At 35.4% G+C, this 25,021-nt stretch overlaps 1 protein-coding gene across 1 annotated transcript in view; it reads left to right on the forward strand.

Annotated features, from left to right (window-relative positions):
- Positions 1 to 25,021, forward strand: part of DCLK1 (doublecortin like kinase 1) — a 596,478-nt gene that overhangs the window by 11,927 nt on the left and 559,530 nt on the right. The window contains exon 2 of the mRNA XM_053708444.1: positions 22,198 to 22,541. Coding sequence (XP_053564419.1) covers positions 22,198 to 22,541 — 344 coding nt within the window. The remainder of the gene's footprint in view (positions 1 to 22,197; positions 22,542 to 25,021) is intronic.

Below are 25,021 nucleotides of genomic sequence, written 5' to 3' on the forward strand. Positions count from 1 at the left end.
AACAGCCATGATAAACATGATATTGCTCATGTGCAACTGTTAGCGCGCCACTCGTAATCTGGCTCAATATGTGCTACATACAACATCTGGTGCTTACAATACCTGCTGCTCACAAACTGCCCGCTCCCAATATCTCCTTTTATTTCCTCAAGGTGCAGAATAAAAGGAGTGCAGACTTGGTCCCTCCCACTATTACACGCACAATGTGTGCTCCCCCACAGCAGCATGTACGAAACAGCAGTTCCCCGGAGGTCGAAATCATTTATATAGCACAAGAATAAAACATAAAATTTGTAGCGCAAGTGTCAGGCATGTAGAAAAACAATTAAAAGAGACTCCTTAAAAAGTGCATGTTTTGGCGTCTCTTCAAAAAGTTCTTTGGACCATTGGATAACATGCTAAAAACAGACAACCCCTCCCCAAAAAAAAACAGATGCCTGGTTATCTTACATTAAGGGTAATGTCCAGTGTCCAGTCCTACTACTGGAAGTATCCACACACAGAGTAATTAGCAGTGTTTATAGAGGTCCTCTAATAGAAACAGTCAATCTTCATTCCAGGTCCTTATGATATTATGTTTACTGTAGGATTGGCAGCTGTGCTCCATAAAAATACTAGTGTGTGACTGTGGGGCAAGAGGTGGAATCCTGGTTCAGAGCAGACCCATGGTTCTGCAGCCCCTGCAAGACATAATGCATGATATCATCATTGGAAGTACTGTTTATTTTTATAATATACAGGAGTCAAATTCCTATACTGCTGTATTGGCTGTGGGTCATGGGAATGCTAATAGAGATAACCTCTAAGAAAGTCAATTTTAAAAATGCCAACAGTGATAACGACAGTGTGCTTCATCATTAATTTTTGCAAATATAGTGAAAAAACGCTACTAATCATTTTCAATATGCACTTTTCACTCAAACAAGGGTCTAGCCAGACCCCTACCAAAAAAGCGTATTTAAAATATAATCAAAATATATACCAGTAAAGTGATTAAATTACTTTTAAACACAGTTAAATCGTGTAATCAAAAACGCATAATAAAAAGTTAATAGAATAGCATTTTCTCTGAATTTCAGATTAGTACAGGTATACCTCACTTTACAGCGCTTCACTTTACAGCGTTTCGCTAATACAGCGCTTTGTGGAGCTGAAGTTCAACCTCCAAGGTTTTTGAAACAGTGCTGTAATCATCGTGAGATTGCGAGAAAAGTGACTGGCACCATCTTGTTATGCACTGTTCACTCTGTTTACAGCATTGCAGTGCAATTTGTGTCTCAGTGTTATAGTCTGGCAAATTTTATTACAGTGATTGTCACTAATTTACATGTACAGTATTTATTGAATACTAATTGAATACAGTACTGTGCGAGTGTTTAACTAAACATAGCACTATTGCACCCATAATATATGTTAGTCCAAGCATGTTTTCAAGTTTTTAAACACACTGGCAAGTGAAAAGAAAGCTAAAACTGCCTTGTTTCACTTTAAGGCGGTTTTCACTTTACAGCGGGGCTCCGGTCCCTAACCCGCTGTATGAGCGGGGTATACCTGTAGTACACTTTTTCGGACAAATTAAATTTTTTTATTCCATTTCACCCCCTTTCGGTTATATGACAGGCATCAGCAAATCACAGACTCATATATGTGTACACAGGGAATTCTTGCACATGCTCAGTAGGTGCTAGTGCTTCAGAAAGTGTGCAAATAAAAAGACTTTGCAGATTTTAATAATGGTAGTAAATTGCAGTGTTTCTTTTTCAAAATTGCATGCTCTATCTGAATCATGAAAATGTAATTTTGACTTTACTGTCCCTTTAACTCAAATGCTTACTATAAATATAGGGCCAGATAACGAGTGGAGCGCAGACGTTTGCATGTGAGCAATAAGGGGTTTATGGCGCGAGTTGAAAGTAAATGTGATCGCTTGAGCACAATCGAGATTTATGCTAGAACGAATACCGCGTCCTAAGAGCTCTGGTTAACTATTTTGCAAAACTAAAAAGTGTCACAAAACACATCAAACATACATTTCAACAGGGGTGAAACTACAGGGGGTGCAGAGGTCGCAATTGCGACTGGGCCCCCAAGGGTGGGGGCCCAGCTTGGAAAAAAAACAAAAACGTTGACCTGCTACTGCCTGCACTGATATCATGTGAGCGTGACATGATGCTTCACTAGTTTTTCTGACTACAGGGTTAGTATTTCTGTTTTAACCATTGATGTTTATGTGTATGTGTATGTATGTATGTGACTGTGTGTGTATTTATGCATGTATATGTGTGTGTGTATGTTTGTGGAACCAGCAAATTACAGACCTTGTTACTACAGCATGGGGGGGCGGGGGGTAAACAGTGTCACTATACAGTACCACTATATACAGAAGGGGAGGGCTGGACCATGTCACAGACTACTGTGGTCACTTTATAAAGTACTGGGGCGGGTAGGGTCAGGCCAGCCATCTCACCGGCAGATTACAGACTGTGTCACTGACTCACTATATACAGTACTGGTGGGTTAAACAGTGTCACTATATACAGTAATAGGGGGTCAGACCATCTCACAGACTGTGGGCACAGGGTACCTCCTTTTGCAGACGTAATCTGAATCACATTTTTTTCTGTGTTAAATGCAAAAAAAAAGATATGTATCAAATTCACTTTTTTTTTTTGGGGGGGGGGAGGGGGCCCTCTTAGATTCTTGCACCTGGGCCCTGTGGTTTCTAGTTACACCTCTGCATTTCAAAGTACAGTTATACGCATATAAACACCATCTAATAAAAATTATTAAAAAAATAATATTGATCACAAACGTTATAAAGATATGAGGTCTCAGTGTTAGAAAAAAAGGCAGACAAAGGACTTTAATATTGAGATACATACATGTATATGTCTAAAGATGTATATGCACATATGTATTTATGTATTTATATGCTTATATATGTATTTATAGGCATATACATATATATATATATATATATATATATATATATATATACATACGCATATAAACACATATATACATATACATACATTTATAGACAAATATTGAAGTGCACTGGATACCTTTCCAGTTAAGTAGATGCAAACATGTAAAAGCATATTTATGCAATATTCATTTTTAATAAATGTTTTAACTATGTATTCACTGTAAATATTTCACATTCCAATGTTTTGAACATAGCAGAATATATTATATGTATTTCTAAATAGATATTCCAATATATATATCTGTATAATATATCTATATATAATCATGTAATCAGATATATCTAGAAATATGTATTAATGAATAAATAGAACATTTAATGTTATGTGAAGAACATTGGAATGCGAAATATTCATATTTTCATGCCGGGTTAGCACACATTTATTTATTTATTTATAAACTATTTTACCAGGAAGGATACAATGAGATTTCTCTCGTTTTCAAGTATGTCCTAGGTCCACAAAACATTACATTGATACAATAGGGTACAATAAAATGTAAAAACAATAATAATACACAATATATGCAAATATTTAACATAAAACAGGTAGGAAATATATAATCAACCATGACAGGTGCATTCTGTTTTGAGATATGTAGAGAGGGATCTCTTAAAGGATTTTAGGCTTGGGGAAGGTTTGAAAGTATGCGGGAGGTCATTCCATAATTGTGGTGCTCTGTAGGAAAAGGAGGATCGAGCCGCTTTCTTTTTGTATTGAGGCAAGCTAAATAATGTGCTGGTACTCGATCGGAGGTTATAGGAGGTGGGAATAGCAGGGGAGAACATTCTGCTCAGGTAGGGTGGAGCTTCCCAGAAAGGCTCTTAAACACAAGGCAGGAAAGATGGAGGGTGCGTCTGGATTCCAGCGTCAGAAAGTTTAATTCTTTTAGCATGTCACAATGGTGGGTTCTGTAGTTACATTGTAGCACAAAGCGGCAGAATGAATTATACAATGTATTAAGTTTATTAAGGTGAGTTTGCGGTGCAGGTGTGTATACTACGTTTCGTAATCCATGATAGGCATCAGCATTTGCTGTACAATATTTTCCTTTACTGTAGGGCTGAGGCATGATTTGTTTCTTTACAGGGCACCTACTTATGTATAAAGTTTAGATGCAAGTTTTTTTATGTGGAGGCCAAAAGATAGATTAGGGTCTAACAACATACCCAAGTATTTGAAAGAGTGGACTGCAGTCAGTGTGCAATTGGATTTTATTTTGATGCATAGATGGGAATATTGTAATTTGTGTAATTTAGGTCCTGTTCCAAAGATCCTTGTGACAGTTTTGTCAGTGTTTAGGAAGAGTTTGTTTTTTGAGATCCACTTTTCTACCTCTGTGAACTGGTCTTGGAGCACTGCTTCAAGCTGTGGCAGATCAGAATTGTTTGCATAGATTACCGTGTCATCTGCGTACATGTGTACAGTTGAGGATTTGCAGACATTAGGCAGATCATTTATAAATAATGTGAATAGTAGGGGGCCGAGAATGGAACCTTGGGGAACACCACACGTGACTGGGAGAGGGAGGGAGTCACTGTCAGAAATGGAGACATATTGTGATCTATCCGATACATATGATCGAAACCAGGTTAACGGATGATCAGCAATACCAGAGTTTTTTAGTTTGAGCAGTAGTATGTCATGGTCTACTGTGTCAGAGGCCTTTGCGAAATCAAGGAAAATAGCTTCAGTTAGGTCTCTTTGATCCATGCCAGTTTGGATGTTGTTGCAAACCTTTAGGAGGGCAGTTGTAGTGGAGTGATTCGGGCGAAAAAACCTGATTGATCAGGGGTCAGATAGTTAGATTGTTGGTAATACTCACATAATTGTGTATGGATGCATTTTTCTAAGATTTTTTACAATACTGGGAGCAATGATATAGGGCGATATTTAGAAACCAAGGTTAACTCCCCACTTTTATGAATAGGCACTACTCTTGCAGCTTTCCAAAGTTTGGGTATGTATCCAGACATCAAGGATTCGTTAATTAGGGTTGTGACAGGTTTAGCAATTGGGGTGCACTGAGCTTCAACAGCATTGCTGGGATTTGATCAGGTCCAGACTGGTTTTTCATTTTTAGATTATTAAGGTGTTTCTTAATGATATTGATGGGTACAGGTCTAAAATTTAACTTCTCTATATTGGGTCTTTGCTGTTTTAGTGGGGCCTGATCCACATTTGTAGTTTCAGGATGCATGCCATTTATTAGTTTGTCAATCAGGGTGGTGGAGCATCCAACAAAATAATTGTTAAAGGCATTTGCTACTTCTAAGGGGAGTTGCAGGGTTTGGTTATCCACATTGACAGTGGAGGGTTGGGAGTGGATTGGTGGATTTTGTAAGTTATTTATGAATTTCCAAAACTTTCTAGGGTTAGATATGTTATTGTTCAGATTTTCACAGAAATATTGGGCCTTGGCCAATTTTGTTTGTTTAGTGCATATATTTCACCATTGTGTATATACACAGTGATCGTTCATAGAGGCAGTATACTTGAACTTTGACCACAATGAATCCTGAAACTGGTACATTTGAATGAGGTCAGCTGTGATCCAATTCAAGTGTGTTCCTTTTACTCTCACCTTACGCAGCGGAGCATGTAAATTCCAAACTAGTAGGAGTTCAGACTGAAAGAATTCAACTGCAGAGTCTAGATCTGGGATTAGGTTTAATCTGTGCCAGGAAAGGTTCTTGATGTCATTTAGAAATGATTGAAGATTCAATTTTTTGAAGGACCTGGTGATTTTAACCTTGGGAGAGGATTTAGTTGCCATGATTCATAAGCACATGAGAATATGCGATCAGGTTTGAGCGAGAATAGGGTGTTAGGTTTTTCCTTTTTTGCTCCATTGAGTTCTATGGGGGATATACGTAAACGCGTACGCAATTTTCTAATTTTGGCTTTTTGCGCTCATCGGATTAGCGTAAGAGCAAAAACAGTTTACTTTCAACTCATAAAATGAGCACAACCCGACGCAAGCAAAATTCTTACTAGCACAATAAACACTTGAGTGGGAGCATTAATTAGCGCTCCACTTGTAATCTGACCCGCTGGAAACATTGAGTGGACATGATTTGCTGTATCGAATCATGTCTGCTCATCCTCTCTAAATGCCAACAGCATATGCTGTCGACATTTAATATTGCACAAGGATTTCTGATGAAATGCTTGGCAATGCCGCCCCCTGCTCACTGGCGGCCAATCGGCCGCTAGCAGGGGCTGTCAATCATCCCGATCGGATCTGATCGGGATGATTTCTGCCCTTCACCTAAAAGGTGGCGGAGAAGTTAAGGAGCAGTGGTCTTACAACCGCTGTTTCTTAACTTCCCATTTAGGCGGAGCAGAAACAATGGGGCTCTGAAGCAACATCCACTGCTTAAGAAATGGTGCCCATTATGTTTACAATATAGAAACAGTTGATTACACCTTGCATTTACACCTGTTTACATCCGTAGGATAGTCAGGGTTTAGTGTATACATGTAATTACCTGTAACCGCAGTATAATGCTTTAGCAAACAGTCTTTTGCACATTCCATTGAGGATTAAAAATGAGAGCTGATATTAATAGCTATATGTCACTAGGCTGGCTTTGTTTAAATAGATAACAATAACTAAACTAGCAGAATGTATTTTTATTTTTTATTGGATTTTCAGGTTTTACAGATAATAGTCATTAATCAATAGTGTAAATTGAAGGGAATATAAATTCCAATATCATGACAAGGATTGCTAGTGTTGTGTTACAAAATCTAGATCAGTAATTAGAAAGTTTAGCTAGGATTGCCACACAGAATAAATATAGAAATAAGGGTTATGTTATGGTGAAGTATCTTCTAAGTGTGTTGCAATCTCATTTTAAACAAATCAAAAATTAAAACAGCTTTAATTATACTGTATAATTATTTATGTAAATATATGCTAATATAAGGTAATTAAGAGATTACCTAGTTTTCTGTCTAGAACCAGTTAAGCTGAAACTGACTTGTAGGAACCAGTCAGTGTAGCAGAAGGGTAATCCGTAAACTGGCCAGGGTTCAGAACCAGAAGAGCTGTCCGAAATCAGGCATCAGAACAGGAGGATAAAGCAAGTGTAAAAGCCAGGGTATAATTCCATGGTTCATAAGCCAGCAAATCAGTCCTCACAATAAAAGGGTCAGACAGGTTGTGTTATCCAGAAACTTTGCCTGTGTCAAGGTCAGAGGAACAGGCCGGAACAAAAATGCTTCAGTCTCTATACAAATAACCAAGCACTGAATGGGAGTCTCATATGACCTTTTAACACCTCCCATTCAGGCTTGGCACCAGGAACAAGGCCAACATCACTTCTAAGTGAAAAACATATGAAAAGTATTAAGAATAGCGCACAAGCTAATAAAGAATGTACAGTCCACACAGAAGACCATCCAGAGCGCCGACCGAGCGAATACGATGTTACTTACCGCAGCCCCTTACTTTGACAGCAGCAGACCACCATCTTATAGCATTCCTACTGTCTCTATCTTCCAAAACAGCACAGCACTTAGTGTGCAGTAATACCTGCTTGCAGTAAGTAGAGCGCTTTGGCCACTGGCATTTTATGGATGAGGCCATGTCAGGTGGTGCAGGGCCACCATGGGAGGGTGGGAGACTGTGCCTGGGCTGGCCATGGTTGTGGCTCAGATATTTCCTTAAATAGGATTGAAGTATGCAATATTTGTTTGTTTCACGGTTGTAGAAGGTTCATTGAATGAAAAAATCTGCATTGTTCCATTACTCCACATTATGTAATGTATCTGTATTATGTTGTTAATGTTTCACAGATACATTTGTCACTTATGTTATAAGGACCTCTGCCCTGTTTTGGGAGATTATAGTATTTGTTCTATTCTAAATGAAATATTGTATTAGGGAATTTGAGTTTTGCTTTGTGGTTAAATTAAATGTTCCATCTAAGTATTACAAATGTTATTATAACTATTATCTTTTTTAAGCTGCATTGATTTTTTTTCAGTATTCTTTGTTGTGTGAGAGAAAGCGAGGTGTGTGCAGGTCATGTTAGTCATAAATGCTTTTCATTTGTTTTCAAGGATCATGCATAGAATATGGCATTTTTATAAGTGATAAATTGTAAAACACTAAAACAGTAATGTGAAAAAAAACAATATTACATGTACTAGGAAAACAAGTTATTAAACATATGAAATATGACAGGATAATGAAAATGTGGCTTCATTATGGGCTAGATTACGAGTGGAGCGCTATTGTTAGCGTGAAGATCTTAACGCGATCGTGAGATGGCAGTGTTCTTTACACTCAAATGCATATTACAAGTGGCGAGCTTTTCAAATTACAGTAGATTCATTTGCACAAACTTGCGGTTATTTACGCTCCCCGTATTTTCTATAGGTAGCATTGAGCGGTAATGTGAGCTTGTATTACAAGTTGAAAGTAAATGTGAAAGTGCAAACACAATCGCATTTACTGCTCAAACTTTTTACGGGAGCTAAAAGGTTGTGTAAAGAGTTTGTCCGGAGGAAACAGTTGCACTAAATTACACTATTACCCCCTAAACTGCCATCCCACACATCCCAAACTACCTCTCTACACTGTTAACCCCTCTAAACTGCCACCCCCCACATCGCAAACTACCTTTCTACAGTATTAACCCCTATACTGGCCGCCCACATCGCAAGCTACCTCTCTACACTATTAACCCATAAACCACTAGACAGCCACAGCCAAGTAACCCACTAACATCTAAACCCCCTAGCCTAACACCCTCTAATAAAAAACTAACCTTACCTTTAAAAAAATAAAATAAAACCTAACATTACACAAAAAATAAATAAATAAAATAAAACCTACTGTTAATAACAGATCACCAAAAATAAAAGAATTATGCCTGTCCTAAAACCCCAATAAGAAAAAACTCACCCCAAAATAAAAAAACAATTTTAACAGTAAACTACAATATAGGCCTTTTGTAGGGCATTGCCCTAAAGTGAATAAGCTCTTTTTGTGAAAAAAAAAATACAAGCTTCTAACATTAAGCCCCCGCAAAAAAATCTATCTAAAAAAACCTACTCTAAAAAGTGCCCTTAAAAGGGCATATGGATAGGCATTGCACTTAAAAGGGCATTTAGCTCTTTTGCTGCCCATGAAAAAAAAAAACATAATCTTACAAAAAAAAAAACCACCCAAAAAAACAAACACTAACCCTGAAGAAAAGTTGAAAAAAAACTAACACCCATTCTTGAAAGCTAACCCAAATCACCATAAGCCCCCTATTCTAATAACCCGCTAAACCCCCACATAACCCACGCAATATCCCTACAACACTATTAACCCCAAGCCCGCTGCATATCCCACTGCAAAGTCTCCACTACACTATCAACCCCTAACCCACCGCATAGCCCACCACAAAGTCCCCTCTACTCTATTAACCCCTAAACCACCAAACCCCCAGATCGCAAAATACCCCACTACTCTATTAACCCCTAAACCATTACAACCCCAACACAAAATACCAGCTAACAACTAAACCCTCTGTGGTATTAATTAGATTAAAATATTTTTTACTTTATACTAAATATAATTCTAATTTAGTACTAAATCTCTATGGTAAAACCACTAAACCAATATAAGCAAGTTGTGAAATAAACTCTATGAGAGGGTCTCCATTGTTTCCAAACAGTTTATTTGGAATCAATATATGTTAATAATAAGATAAATATTTACAGGTATATATACACATCTATTTTACAGCAAAACAGTCCAAATATTTAAGACAGGGCAACTTTACTACAATACTACAATTTCTGCAACACTGCTAAAATAATCACAGGATTTTATCCAAGGAATATACTTAGCCACATTCTCCAGTGTGTCCACCATCAGCCATCTTTTCAGCATGAACAAGATAAGAAAGAGAGAGATATTTTGGTGCTCCAGTTTTTTTATACCCCAATTCAATAGGGAGTGGTGTATCAAATGCCACTCAAAGGCTATTGGGAGTGTTCTACTTAGACAGACACTAGGCCAAATAACTACTTGAATATTCAATTTTAAAACCAGCTATGTGAATTGCCAGGTATAAAATGTGTTAGTTATATTTTAATATTCCAGTGATAAAATGTCACCACATTCCCTCACTTCTTTCTTCTCCTATGTTGCCCCGTTTTCTAGTTATACCCACTAGTACAGAAGAACACAGTGGGAGCGAAAACCTTACAGGGAAAATTCTTCCACCATCCCTTCGGAATCATTCCCTCGGCGATATGAGCTCTTCTGTACTTTCCTAGGACTGTCGATTCCTAGTCTAACTTTATACAATTCATTAAATAAAATTGCACTCAATATTATACATAGACACAAATTCTTATGCTAAACCCCATTAGCAACATTAATACAATGGTCTTAAAATTGGGAAAAATGTAAAGTTCATGTATGAGTGCGTGGGTGTGGGTACACCAGATGGGTATGCGTGTAGTAAAATCTATATTAATAAAGTGTGAATTGTACCTGTAAAACAAAAGTTATAATGGTTCACTGAAGTTCTTTGTTGTCATCTCTTGGCATCTGGTCCTTGCTTTTGCTTTACCAATCGTCTCTCTCTTTGAACCACTTTGTTTTTTTCCAAGACCCTCAAAGGAATGAAAAGAGATTAAAACCAAGCATATATTTACTTCACACTCCAACACTCCATCTGCAGTAGAAACCACATTCACAGTTATTAACTTCAAGTTGGGCTGTGCCTCTATCATTGCATCATCCCACTCGCACCCTTACTTAAACTTATGTTGCTTGACTTATATGATTATTTACCCCGTTATGCTATATATTATTTTGGCCTAATGCCCCGTTTCACATCTCCATTGTGATACATGTTATACTTATTTAATTTGTCCAACTCCACCATCATAGCTTCATGGTAAGATCAGTCCTGAAGACACCTAAAAAACAACAATCTATAATATGTGTTATTGGGGAAAGCTGGAAGGAAATGTGAGAAGCCTTCTGTCTTCATTGATTTTCTTTCTGAAAGATAAGACTTCAGACAGTTTACATGAAAATTTTCTTGCATGTGGCATCCCAAAAGTAATTACAATGGAGGTATTTGTTATTGATTTTTAGAAAGAGAATGCATCAATTAACTATGCATTCTGAATATTGGCATATTTAAAACTTAATAATGAAAACACTTAAAATTATTAATTGAACTTAAAACTAAAGTACACATCGCATGATATAAATGCACTACAAACAAATATGCTTATAAACAAAAATTAATTATTAAATTTGAGCACTCCAGCTCTGTCAGCTGTTTCTTTAGAAACCCAATTTCATCTCTTATTCTCCTGTTTTGTTGTTTGAGTTCCCAATAACATAAGTTGGCCTTTTTGCTTATCTCATTTGGCCTCAGCCTCCAATTTTTATACTTGTTTTCTCCTATGTTAATATCGCCATTTAAATTCCTGTCTCTCCAGTTTCCTGTATTTGATCCTCTACTATTCTGATATCCCCAAACATGTCTCCTGTTGCCCCTCTCTGATTCCTGCCTGTGAATATTCAGATTGTTCTCCAGTGACTGCTTCACTGCAGAAATTGCCTTAATGGTGTATGGGTGATAATTCCACCACTTCTCAGCTCTAGTGAGCACCATTTCTAAGTTTGTGGAGTTTGGATCATACAGCTTTACAAACTCCTGACATTTTCTGGGGAGAGCTCCAAGTACCCTCTGTATGTGAGCTGGTAACCCCCAGACCATTTGGGTCTGTGGCTGGTGCAGCACACACCAGAATAAAACTCTTTTTGCTACTTCAAATGGCCCATCTAGAGGTCTCATGGTAATTTCACTAATCTCTTTTTCTAGACTAGTAAAATTGAAAAAGGTTTTAACTATTCTCCCAGCCTGATCAGATATGCTTGAGGCGAATCCTAATAACCTGTTAGCATAGGGGCCCATGGCATCTTGAAGCAATTCTGTCCATTCCTGCATGCTCATACCTAATTTTATGGCTTTTTCAGATCCCTTGTGAAACCAATGTGAAAAGTTATCAAAGCTGTTTGTGGGGATTGTGCCCCACCATTTCTGAAAAATGTCTTTATCTGCTGCAGTCATTGGCCTAGTCTGATTTTAAAAACCTGTAGGAACTTTCGGGGTGTTAAAATGCTCAGATATTATGACAGGGGCAATTGGAACAGAACTTCGGTTTTTAGTGGGACTAGACATGTGCAGCCGTGAAAAATTTGGTTCGGTTCGGTTCGGATCGATTCGGACCGATTCAAATTTTGGTTCGGATCGATTCGAATTCGGAAGAAATCGAACGAATTCATTTCGGATTCATTCGGATTCTTTCGGATTTGTGTGAAATTCGATTTGGTTCGATTCGGTTCGAATCGATTCGGATTTTCGGAATTTCGGCACTGTTAAGTGGGATGTGCTGTGTATTACACTAGTATACTGTACAATACTAGTGTAATACATGGCCATCCGAATCCATCCGAATAAATTCGAATCGATTCAGATTTATTCGGTAGATTCGGCACTGCCGCAATTCGGAAATTCAAATCGATCCGAATTCCAAATTCGACAAAATTTGTCTGAATTTTGATTCGGACCGAATCGCACATGTCTAAGTGGGACCCAGTGACATATTATCTTGTTTTTTCACTTGTTTTGGCTCTCTTTGTGACAGTAAGTGATCACAATCTGCATTGTTCCCAGAAATATCACTAATTATTTTTTCTTCTTGTTTTATTTTCATCTGTAATTCAGTAATTTTATTTAAGTATTCATTTCTGCTGTATTCTGTTAATTTTAATTGACGTTGTAATTTACCGATCTGTATGGTGTTAGTTAAAGCAGAAAGCGTAATACAATCTATGTCAGACTGTGTTTTTTCTAACTTTAATTTAAGATCTGTATTTTGCTCTGTCAAGTCTCCAATAATGTTTGTTAGTCCCCTTATTGTTGACATCACTGCCTGCGCTATCATACATTTTCTTTTATTATCATTAATCTTTTTAAGAGTTAGTACCTGTGTTATTATATCTAAAACACTTTCACACTTGTTTTTAGCTTCTGGGATGAGGAATGGACCATTATATTTATAGATATAGTTTTTAAAGTAGTCACAAACCTCTTGTGAAATAAAGTTTTTCACAGGCATTTTTAGCAGATAACAGGTAACACCCGAAAAGAGAAAAATTAAAAAAAATATATAGTTCTCTTTTAAAAGGTGTTTAAACCATTAATAATACTAACCCAAATAATTGAAGGAGATAAAAGGGGAAACAAAATAAAGTAAAGCAAGGAAGCCTTTTTACTGATATTTTCCCAAAAACAATTAGCGAAAGCAATGGAAACATACATCTTTAAATTGAGGAAAAACTATAATAATATTTTAAATTTTGATTGTTTAGAAGAAGAGGGGGGGATCAGATTAATCTTAATGTACATTTTAAGGCAAATAAATGTATTAAGGCTTAAAACCCAATAAACCAGTTTGGTAAGTTTAAGCAAATTGAACTTTTATTTGGTTTCAGGTATAAGTACAGGAAGTTTCTATAGAACTTTTTGAAATGCTAATTTCAACTGTAGTTTTGGTTCCAGGATCTGCTCCACACACAGAAAAATGCAATTTTTTTTACTTTGCTACCCAAACAAAGGTTAAACATTGCTTTGTATTGCATAGAAACTTAATTAAAAATATGAACTATCTACTTACAAACAAAGAAATGGAAGAAGAGGGATGGAAAAACAAAATATTCTTTAAACTGCTTATAGCTTAGCATATTCCCCAAGTTAAACTGTATTTTCTTAACTTTAAATTCTACACAATTTCCCTTACAATCTGAAACATTTGCTCACAAAAAGTGAACATTCAAACAAACCAAATTTGAATTGTGCTAGGCTATATATTTTAAGTTCAAATCCCATGCAAATTTTAACAAACACAAAATCCTTTAGATGGGACCAAGACAACAAGTAAATATCATGTCTAAATTTCATTAGATTTTTACAGAAAACAATAATTCTAAACTATTTTACTCTCAAATTAATTGTTTAAAATCCATGCAGTGGCCAATAAAAACATTTGAAGAAAAAAAAATACACACAACATGTCTAGCAGGGACAACTCTGATAGAAAACTGGCTCACCAATAAAAAGTATCCAGTTTCCAAAAACAAGAAAAATACAAGTTAATGTAAACTTTAATTCCAAGCTACAGACAATGTATAGATCCCAACAGTAAAAATAAACAAAGTTTACCAAACCTAGTAACCATATAAAACTAATATCTTATACAACAGGCCTGATGAAACCAAATACAGCACTACATACAAAAACCTTGCTATAAAACACCAAATCTACCTTTACTGCAGTTAAATTTAAACATTTGGCAGTAACACACAATTGTATTATTTGCTCTAAAATGAGAAATTTCATTTGACTGAGGCCCTCCCCCCATGTAACTCTATGCAAATGCAAATTTATACAGACCAGAAATACAGGTTTTTAAAACCATGCTTTTCTTGAGAAACATTTAAAAGATATATCCTGCAATAATATTCTAACATTAAATCAACATATTATTTAATTCTTGCAAAAATTGCCATATGGATTTGTCTACAACTTCATGGCCGTCAAAATGTGGTATTAATTAAAAAGGGTCTCCATTTTTTCCAAACAGTTTATTTGGAATCAATATATGTTAATAATAAGAGAAATATTTACAGGTATATATACACATCTATTTTACAGCAAAACAGTCCAAATATTTAAGACAGGGCAACTTTACTACAATACTACAATTTCTGCAACACTGCTAAAATAATCACAGTATTTTATCCAAGGAATATACTTAGCCACATTCCCCAGTGTGTCCACCATCAGCTATCGTTTCATCATGAACAAGATAAGAAAAGAGAGAAAGATTTTGGTGTCCCAGTTTTTTATACCCCAATTCAATAGGGAGTGGTTTATCAAATGCCACTGAAAGGCAATTGGGAGTGTCCTACTTAGATAGGCACTAGGCCAAACAACTACTTGAATATTCAATTTTAAAACCAGCTATGTGAATGTCCAGGTATAAAATCTGTGAGCTATATTTTAATATTCCAGTGATAAAATGTCACCACACCCTCTAACCAGCTAACCCCCTAACATAACATACCTTAAGTTACCCCCTCAAAAAAAACTAACGTTGCCTGAAAAAAAATTAAAAAAAATTCCATGAATAATGAAATAACCTAACATTTTCAATTTCAACTTTAAATCAGCCAATAGAATGAAAGCTTTTTTTAAGTGCAGTTTTAGAATAGGCATAACATTTATTTTTTATTTTTTGGTAATTTGATTGTTTTTTCTGTAATGGTAGGTTTTTGTAACTTGTTGTGGCGGTTTAGGGGTTAATTGAGTACAGGGGTATTTTGTGATGTGGGGGTGTGGCACTTTAGAGGTTAATTGATTAGGGGTTAATAAAGTAGTGGGGTAGTTTGCAATGGGGGTTGTGGTGGTTTAGAGGTTAATAGTGTAGATCAGTATTTTAAGAAAGTCCTAAAGCAGGGAATAAGATGGCGCCAATAGGGTAATAGACAAACAATACAGGTTGACGATTTGGTACTCACAGACGAAGCGGTACTTGAAAATGCCAGATATCGCAAGCCGAGACCTCACAGTCGCTCGGCAGACAACAGACAGCAATGGCCACCAGCCGGTCACGTGGAAACCTTCCACCAATCAGGAACAGACCTGCGCCAACACCTTCCTTCGTGATATCCAATGTTGGGGTGTGGCAGTTAGGGGTTAATAGAGTAGAGAAGTAGTTTGCGATGGGGTTGTGGCAACCATGCCCAGCTACTGCAAAATTAAATTTAGTAGTAACTTGTCAAGCCTTGTAAGAATCTTTTTTAGATCCAGCTAAATTATTCTATAATTTAGAATAATTTAAAAAATATATAATTTATCTTTATAAACCTTAATGGAGACTTAGTATAATAGTTCCATAAAGTAATGTTAGTTTGATTCATTTTTACAATTAATAATTGTATTTAACACAGTGATGAATAAAAATACCTACATTTTTAAGTAGACAAAACAAAAAAACATAAAATGCAAAGGAACATATAAAGCACATAGGGCCAGATTATGAGTTGAGCGCAAACATTTGCATTAATTGTGCTCATATTTCAAGTTGAACGTAAATGCGATTGCCTGAGTGCAATGGAAGTTAACGCTTGTAAGTTTAGCGTGTCCTCAGAGCTGTGGTTAACTGTTTCACGAAAAAAAGAAGTGTCACAAAACATCAAAAATAAATTACACAATACAGTTACACTCATAATCACACTGTCTAATACAAATTATTAAAAAAAATATTCCACAAAAAAGTTATAAGGGCTCAAAGATATGAGATATCAGGTGTTAGAAAAAAAGGCAGGCAAAGGGATTAACATAGACATAATACATACATATACATGTCTAAAGATGTATATGTATATATATATATATATATATATATATATATATACATATTTATATATCCATACATATGTATTTATATGTGTATATATGCATTAACAGATATAAATACATAACACATATAAATACATAAATACATTTGTACACATATATAGACATATATAAGGGCATTGGAGCCCTTTGCAGTTAAGTAGATGAAAAGATGAAAACGCATATTTATGCAATATTCATTTTATGGGGCCGAATTATTAAGCTACAAATGCAGCAGTTTCCACACGAGCTGCGGAAACATAAGATAAGACCGCTGCTCCTTAACTTATCCGCCACCTCGGAGGCGGCGGACAGCAATCATCCCGATCATAAACGATCGGGATGATGAATCTATAGAGGGCGGCATTGCGCAAGCATTTCACTAGAAATACTTGTGCAATGCTAAATGCTACAGCGGATCATGTCCGCTCGCATCTTAATAAATCGGCCCATTAGTGTTATACTATGTATTTACTGTAAATACTTCACATTCCAATGCTTTGCACATAGAAGAATATGTTCTAAGTATTTATAAATAGATATTTATATATATCTGTATGTATCTATTTATATAGGTATAAATATATATTGTACCAAAATACCATCATATATATATATGTAGAATGATGTATTTATTAATAAATAGAACATTTTCTGCTATGTGAAGAACATTGGAATGTGAAATATTCTTGATTTTTATGTTGGGCTAGCACACTTGAGAATATGCGATCGTGTTTGCACACGAGTGGGGTGTTATGTTCTTTTTTTTTTCACTTTTTTTCCTCTGTTGACTTCTATGAGGGCTTTTGCACAAGTGTTGAGTTAGTGCAAAAGCAATAACTTTTTACTTTCAACTCACAATACGAGCACAACCCGACGCGCACAAACAAATTACTTCTATCCCAATTAGCGCTTTAGCGAAAACTCTAAATAGTGCTCCACTCATAATTTGCCCCATAAAGTTTACTTTTATGATTCAGATAGAGCATACACTTTTAAACAACTTTCCATTGTATTTATAATTAGTTTCATTCTCTTGGTATCCTTTGTTGAAAAGCATACCTAGGTAGGTTCAGGAGCAGCAATTCATTACTGGGAGCTAGCTGCTGATAGGTGGCTGCACATATATGTGTCCTGTCATTGGTTCACCTGATGTGTTAAGTTAGCTCACAGTAGTACAATACTTCTCCTTCAACAAAGGATACCAAGAGAATGATCCAAATTTAATAATAAAAGTGAATTGGAAAGATCTTCTTTCTTAAACTTTATAGAAAATAAATAGGTTTGTTTCATATCCCTTTAATTGAGTTCTTTATTTTAATCAAAGCCATTAAAATTCAATTCACTTTACACTTTATATCTGTAGCATAGGTAGAATTGCAATTTAACCCGCTATAATTTTAATTTGTATTTATTGCTATGTGAAAGGAGCTTTCTAGTATAATAATAAAAATTATCTAATTGGCACTCTGGGGCTGATTGTCTAAATCTCTCCGCCTTGATGAGATTATCTAAAAATATTCATCAGTGCCTTCTGGAAGGGTGCATTTTACCTTGATTGTTCTGTATCTCACTAAGGGGTGTACCCTTCATTTCTTTCTGCAAAAGAGAGACACAATAGCATGCTAATAGTAGTTTAAATAGTGTATTGAAAGTACCAGGCAAAATGAGAATATAATTTATGCAGTAAAATTTTTATTTAAGGGGACACTAAACCAACAATTTTTCTTTCATCAATCAGATAGAGAATACAATTTTAAACAACATTCCAATTTACTTCTATTATCTAATTTGCTTCATTCTTTAGATATCTTTGTTGAAGAAAAAGAAATGCATATGTGTTAGCCAATCACACAAGGCATCTATGTGCAGCCACCAATCAGCAGCTACTGAGCCTATCTAGATATGCTTTTCAGCAAAGGATATCAAGAGAATGAAGCCAATTAGATAATAGAAGTAAATTAGAAAGTTGTTTAAAATTGCATGCTGTTTCTAAATCATGAAAGAAAAAAATAGGGTTTCATGTCCCTTTAAAGCAGTGCTACTTATTTCCAGTCCTAAGGCACACCAACAGGTCAGATTGACGTGATATCTGAACTAGAGCACATGTGAAATAATTAGCTGGTGAGTGAGAGCAGGTTAGTAACCATGGTTACTGATACAATTATTATTTCACCTGTGCTCTAGTTCAGATATCTTGACAATCTGGCCTGTTGGTATGTAGGAAAACAATTGTATTCAATTACTACACAGTAAACATCAAATTTAATATATAATGTAATTTCATGGTATTTAATGTAAAATGTTTTTTGCAGCCTTGGCAAATGGACTAAACAGGGGGGTTATTTAGGCATGTGTGCTATTCTCTCACAGGTCACAGTGTATTAAATAAACACTTGCCAAATGCAAGATGAAATATTTAATCTCAAAATATGCACGTACTGATAGAAAACTAGATAAAACTGCAATGTAAACCAGTACAATTTGATTTGTTTTTTATCAGTGCCAGATGCTCCCTTCATTTCAGAGAGAATTGAGTGAGGTCTGCCCATTTGAGGGGCGGAGTGTAAATTTCACTCTAGTGAACTTTTGTGTTTAAACTCTGAAAGTGGGTTAAACACCTAAAGTTTATACTAGATGCTTTTCTTGACATGGAAAATACATGCTTATACTATCCTCATTTCTGATTGACTCACAGGCTACTTGCTGCCAACCATAAACCGTAAAATATCCATTTATATGGGTCTAGCAGTATCAGACATTGGGCTGATCTAGGTGGTCCTTGGGCTAAATGAAAACTTTTACATTCTTTTAGTCTGAAAATAATTTATGTTTTATCCTCATCATTAAAAATCTGGTAAGAGTGGCTTAAGAAAAAATATAAATGAATTTTTTAAATATTCAAAGCGTAATTATATTTATGTCAATTTCTACTTTTAATTTAATGTTTAAAGTTTTGCCAGGTGCCACCATAGTAAAACTTGTTGCCAATTGTGTACACTCCTTAAAAGAAAAAGAATACAAGACCAGGACATTTTATTTTTCTATGAGACTTAAAGGGACACTGAACCCAAAAATGTTATTTTGTGATTCAGATAGAGCATGCAATTTTAAGCAACTTTCTAATTTACTCCTATTATCAATTTTTCTTCATTCTCTTGCTATCTTTATATGAAAAAGAAGGCATCTAAGCTTTTTTCTTGGTTCAGAACTCTGGACAGCAGTTTTTGATTGGTGGATGAATTTATCCACCAATCAGCAAGGACAACCTAGGTTGTTCACCAAAAATGGGCCGGCATCTAAACTTACATTCTTGCATTTCAAATAAAGATACCAAGAGAATAAAGAACATTTGATAATCGGAGTAAATGAGAAAGTTTCTTAAAATTTCATGCTCTATCTGAATCACAAAAGAAAAAATTTGGTTTCAGTGTCCCTTTAAATTACAACTGTCCGTCACTTTAAATTTTGGCCCTATTTCTTTATGAAACCAGGAGTAACTGACCCGCAAATGCAGTGAGGCCTATGATATTTATTGTCCTAAATTCATAGATGCTTATGAGGTTGCCAAGGACATTTGTAAAGGTGAAATCATGTTGGAAATTCATTGAACATAGCTTCACCTATGTTTTCCAACATTTTGTCAGCGGGCGTTCCTTACATAATATTTATAATTGCATGAGGTGCCCTCTCTTTTGCTCTCTCTCTCTCCCCCCTCTCTTTTGCTCTCTCTTCCCCCCCTCTCTTTTGCTCTCTCCCAATCTCCTTTGCTCTCTCTTCCCCCCTCTCTTTTGCTCTCTCCCCCCTCTCTTTTGCTCTCTCTCTCTCCCCTCTTTTGCTCTCTCGACCATATTTTGTGCTCTCTCTCAGTCACGCCGACTCCCACCTGATCATGCCCCCATCACGGGGGCTCCCGTCAACCATGCCCCCATCATGCACGCTCCCACCCAGCAACGCCCCCTCATCACGTCTGCCCGACCACGCCCCCATCACGGCAACCATGCCCAGCCACACCCCCCACCACACTTCTTTGGCCCACTATCTCTGCTGCTCAAGGCCAGGTATGTTTGTCCTCACGCAGTTTCTACTGTGTATGACTGCATCTGACAAACATACCTTGCCTTTTATTATATAGGATTATTATTTTATTAAGGTCTCAAAAAGTGCTAACAAAACAAACAGAATAAATTGAAGAAGACATTATTTGAATGACAAACAAGTTTTGAAAAAGGCATCACATACACACGTACACACTTACACACATACACAAGTATGTAAGCTTTGTGATACATAGTCTTCTAAAGTGAGCGTCTATTAAATCCCAGTTTGTCATGTATATTTGTCACAGAAGTTTTCTAAGTCCAGTATGTGTCATAATGGCTCTGAAAGACCAAAGAGTTTATATATGCAGACAAGGAAACACAGATTAAACATGAACAAAGAAATAAACAAACCTAAAAAACTTTAAGCAGCAAAAGGAATCATAACTAATTAGTAGGTTGGTCATATGCCTATAAAATGACAAGGGATACATGAATAATTGTTATTTCAACCCTCTCTATGAAACATTATCCTTTGGACGGCATATTTGCATGTCCCTTTAGTTAGGGTAAAGTAGTCTTGCTGGATAGAATTGAAATGTGACACTAGGAGATGACTGTGGGTTTAGAGGTGTGTGGGGGATTTTTCCTGTATTGTATTGTCCTTTGAAGTATCTTATCTCAGGGTCCTATCTTGCAATTACAAAGCTGATGAAGTTGTCTTGTTTTTAATTTATTTTTCTTTAACTGTTTTCAAGCTTCCTTTTGTGTATATATGTCAATGTGGGTTGTTTTATGGTTAATTTGATTGTTTTGTAATAATTTGAAGGTGTTTTGTGAGGCTGTTACCCTTCATAGTAGAACTTGTTCTATTACTAGATAAGTTCTGCTACATTGATTCTGTAAGAGCGTGACACGCAATTTGGGGTTATGGGGGGGGCGAAACAAATCTCTTTGAATTGTGCAATTTTTGATTTGTGATTTTGCTGATTTTTTTTTCTAATAGACATTAGTTTTATTGAATTTAGGTCAAAGTCACAGATCTTGTCAACTTTATCGTGTATATCTCATTGTATTATGAAGAATATAAACTCACCAGAAAAAAAATCTCTTTTGGTCTACAATTTGGGCATCATTGAATTCCATGTGTTTACTAAAGACAATTTTAAGATTAATTTAGATGTCTTAAATAAAAAGGCATATAATTGTATATATGTTTTTGACAAACAGTGCGCTAGCTTAACAGATGCCAACTTCAGAAATTTGTTGTTCTAGAATTTTTTTTTCTTATTTTGTAATGCAAATTAAAATTCATTGTTGAAATAAGATAATTACAGATGACAAAAGTACAAAAAAGTGAAGTATAAATATTTATATCCCACTGTCACAGTAGTATATATTGTGATGTAACTGTTAAGTGCATTATGATGTCACAATAGTACGTATTGTGATATCACTGCTATATGAATTATGATGTCACACTAGTACATATTGTGATGTCACTATTATATGCATTATGTTGTCACACTAGTACATATTGTGATGTCACTGTTATATGCATTATGTCATACTAATACATAATCTGATGTCACACTAGTACTAATAAACTAAGACAGTAAAAAGCATTTGGCTGAACAATTAGAATAGCAAGTAATTTTGAATGTTCTTTTGTAGGTGAAAGCTATGTATGTGGATCAATTGAACCATTCAAAAAACTTGAATATACTAAGAATGTAAATCCCAACTGGTCAGTGAATGTGAAGACATCAGCCGTTCAACGTCAAGTGCAACCACTTGCTACTCCCAAGCCAGGCAGCTCTGATACAAGAGATAAAGATTTCATTCGGCCAAAACTCGTCACCATCATCAGGAGTGGTGTGAAACCACGCAAAGCCGTCCGGATTCTCCTGAATAAGAAGACAGCTCATTCCTTCGAGCAAGTTCTCACTGATATAACTGATGCCATAAAGCTGGATTCTGGAGTGGTTAAGCGCCTGTACACACTTGATGGAAAGCAGGTATGTGTTTAAATTATACCGTCCAATCCAGTCAGTGTTCAAAAACCTTGACTGCAAAAAAGGACCGTAAAAGGTCTAATATTAGATGGGAATTATTATGTATTTTTGTGGGCAATTATGAATTGTGCTTTGTATAATCCATTAATATATGTTGTTAGACAGCAAAGCCATTGTTTTTATTTGCTGCATCTATGTTACTTTAAAATATATCACAGTCTTTTCTTAAATTTTGTTCCTGTGCTAAAAAGGAAACTTTATGTATTTATGCTGGTAACAGGATGGCTACATAGATATGTAAAGAGTAATAGGATGAATGACCAAATAGACACAGCAAACATAAAATGCCATTAGTGCAATAACTTCACAATCAGCAGTTACACAATAACAGGTCAGGGTAAAACAGGAGAGGGACATTCGATGTCATGGTTTCTACAATCTGTTCCTAAAAAAAGAATATTCAGTAAGCTAAAGATATAAAAAAAACATGATAGTCTTGTAATGAATGTCCAACCAGCCTCCCCAATTCCATTGCTTTTGTAACACATAAAGTAAACATAAAGTGACCAAAAGAACTGAACCAGGCACAGTTATTGGAGGCTATGGACATACGTTGCTTGTGATTGTCTCACCTGTCCCTGTGCATGTCAGTACTGGCAGCTATTTGCTACTTCAAAGTTGATAACTGTGTTCAAAAGATTTACTACTATGCATTTTTCTACATTATTTAATTTATTTTCTTATCTATTTGTAAATTATTTGCTGAGAAATTGAGCACAATGATGTTTTATCAATTTGAGCATTAAACACTAATTAAGCATTACTACTGAAATAGTGTATTTATGTTTATTTTAAAAACTAGTACTGAGAAAAATCTAGCAAACCAACAGAATCTATAATTAAATCACCATCAGTTGTGAAAAGTCTCTAGATTTTCTACACCAGATTTAGAGGCTAAAATTATCTGGTGTTGTAAATCTTCCTAAGTCATTTAGTCCTAATTGCTTTTCTGTTCTGATGTTAAAGTCAAATTTGTATATATGCATTTTATATATATCAAAACAACTAAGTACTCCAATTGTAAAACATCTACATACAACAGAAACATATCAAGATTAATGAAAATGATAGTAATTACAAGAATTAATTTCTGAGTATTGCATTAAATTTAACATAGTAGATGTTTGCAATTGTTAATGCATTAACACCTTGCTTGCTTCAGTTTGTTTTCAATAGCCTAACTCCGCCTACCATTTGTCTTATTTGGGAGACAATTTGGACTTGGCTAGACACTGACATTTTGTTACCAAAATATCCATTGTCTTGCAGTACATTATCTTATTATCTCTGCTAAAGATAGTTAGAGACACATGTAGCAAGTTCAGGTTTGTGTTGTCTGTCATTTGCACACTCCATTTTCAAACTGGGATACTCATAGGTTAAAACTTTTATCCAAAATAAATAAAGTATATTGCAATATCTTTTAATTTTTTTTCTTGCTGCACATAATTAAACATTTTATATTACAATATTAAAGTGTCTACTGTGCTTTTAAATGTACACTTTTATCATTTATATGAAAAGGTAGCATTTATATATGGTGATTTTTTTTTTTAAATCTCTTACTAGATAAAAAGTGTTTAAATGTTTTCTGAAATTAGCTGGTAGTTACAAACACTCATTGTCAGGAAGTACCTATCAGCCATTAGTAGGAAGTACCCGATCGTTATGAAGTTGAAAGGAAGTACACAACTGATACATTTGTATTAGTTTCAAATTAAATTTAAATAACATTTACCTCACATTTTTTCAGACAAATAAGAACATCAAGTTTCAATGCTTCTCATTTATTTGCATAATTGTGTTAATATGTTGTACATTGTTTTGCAAATCAAGGGCAATTCATGGATTCAAAAAGCAAATTAAAAACAGATATGAATAAGCTTGCTCTCTGATCTAAGTAATCACTGTTTAGAATAGAAGGTCAGGTACATTTCACCATAATTATGATTGAGGTACTCCAGTCTCTTTAAAGGAAGTGGAATGAGCCCAATTTTCAGGCGTATTTTATAACAAAGACGGGAAAAATAAGTAAAGTTTATTACAATATTCTTTAATTTCATTCATTTTGATTGAAAGGGGGATTACATTTTAAGTTTATTGACATCCCTTTAAACGCAAATATTTAAAAATGTATTAGTGTGCTTTGTTTTTTGAAAAATTGATGTATTTGTGCTGAACAAACTTTTCCTGTGGGAGATGACCTCATCAGCAAGTGAGCACTTTGAAAAAGATTTATCAAGCGCTATCACAATTCTCTTTTTCATCATCCTATGCAATTGCCTCTGGAGAAGTGCATGTGTGCCCCAAATTTATCAATTTTTTTTTAATATTTATTTTTACCCTTTTCAAAAGGCAAGCTCAGGAGAAGTAATGATACATTTATCCTGTAGAATTAGTATATGTGCCTAATTTGTCTTTTG

The sequence above is a fragment of the Bombina bombina genome, chromosome 3 (assembly GCF_027579735.1).
Source record: "Bombina bombina isolate aBomBom1 chromosome 3, aBomBom1.pri, whole genome shotgun sequence".
Classification (NCBI taxonomy): domain Eukaryota; kingdom Metazoa; phylum Chordata; class Amphibia; order Anura; family Bombinatoridae; genus Bombina; species Bombina bombina.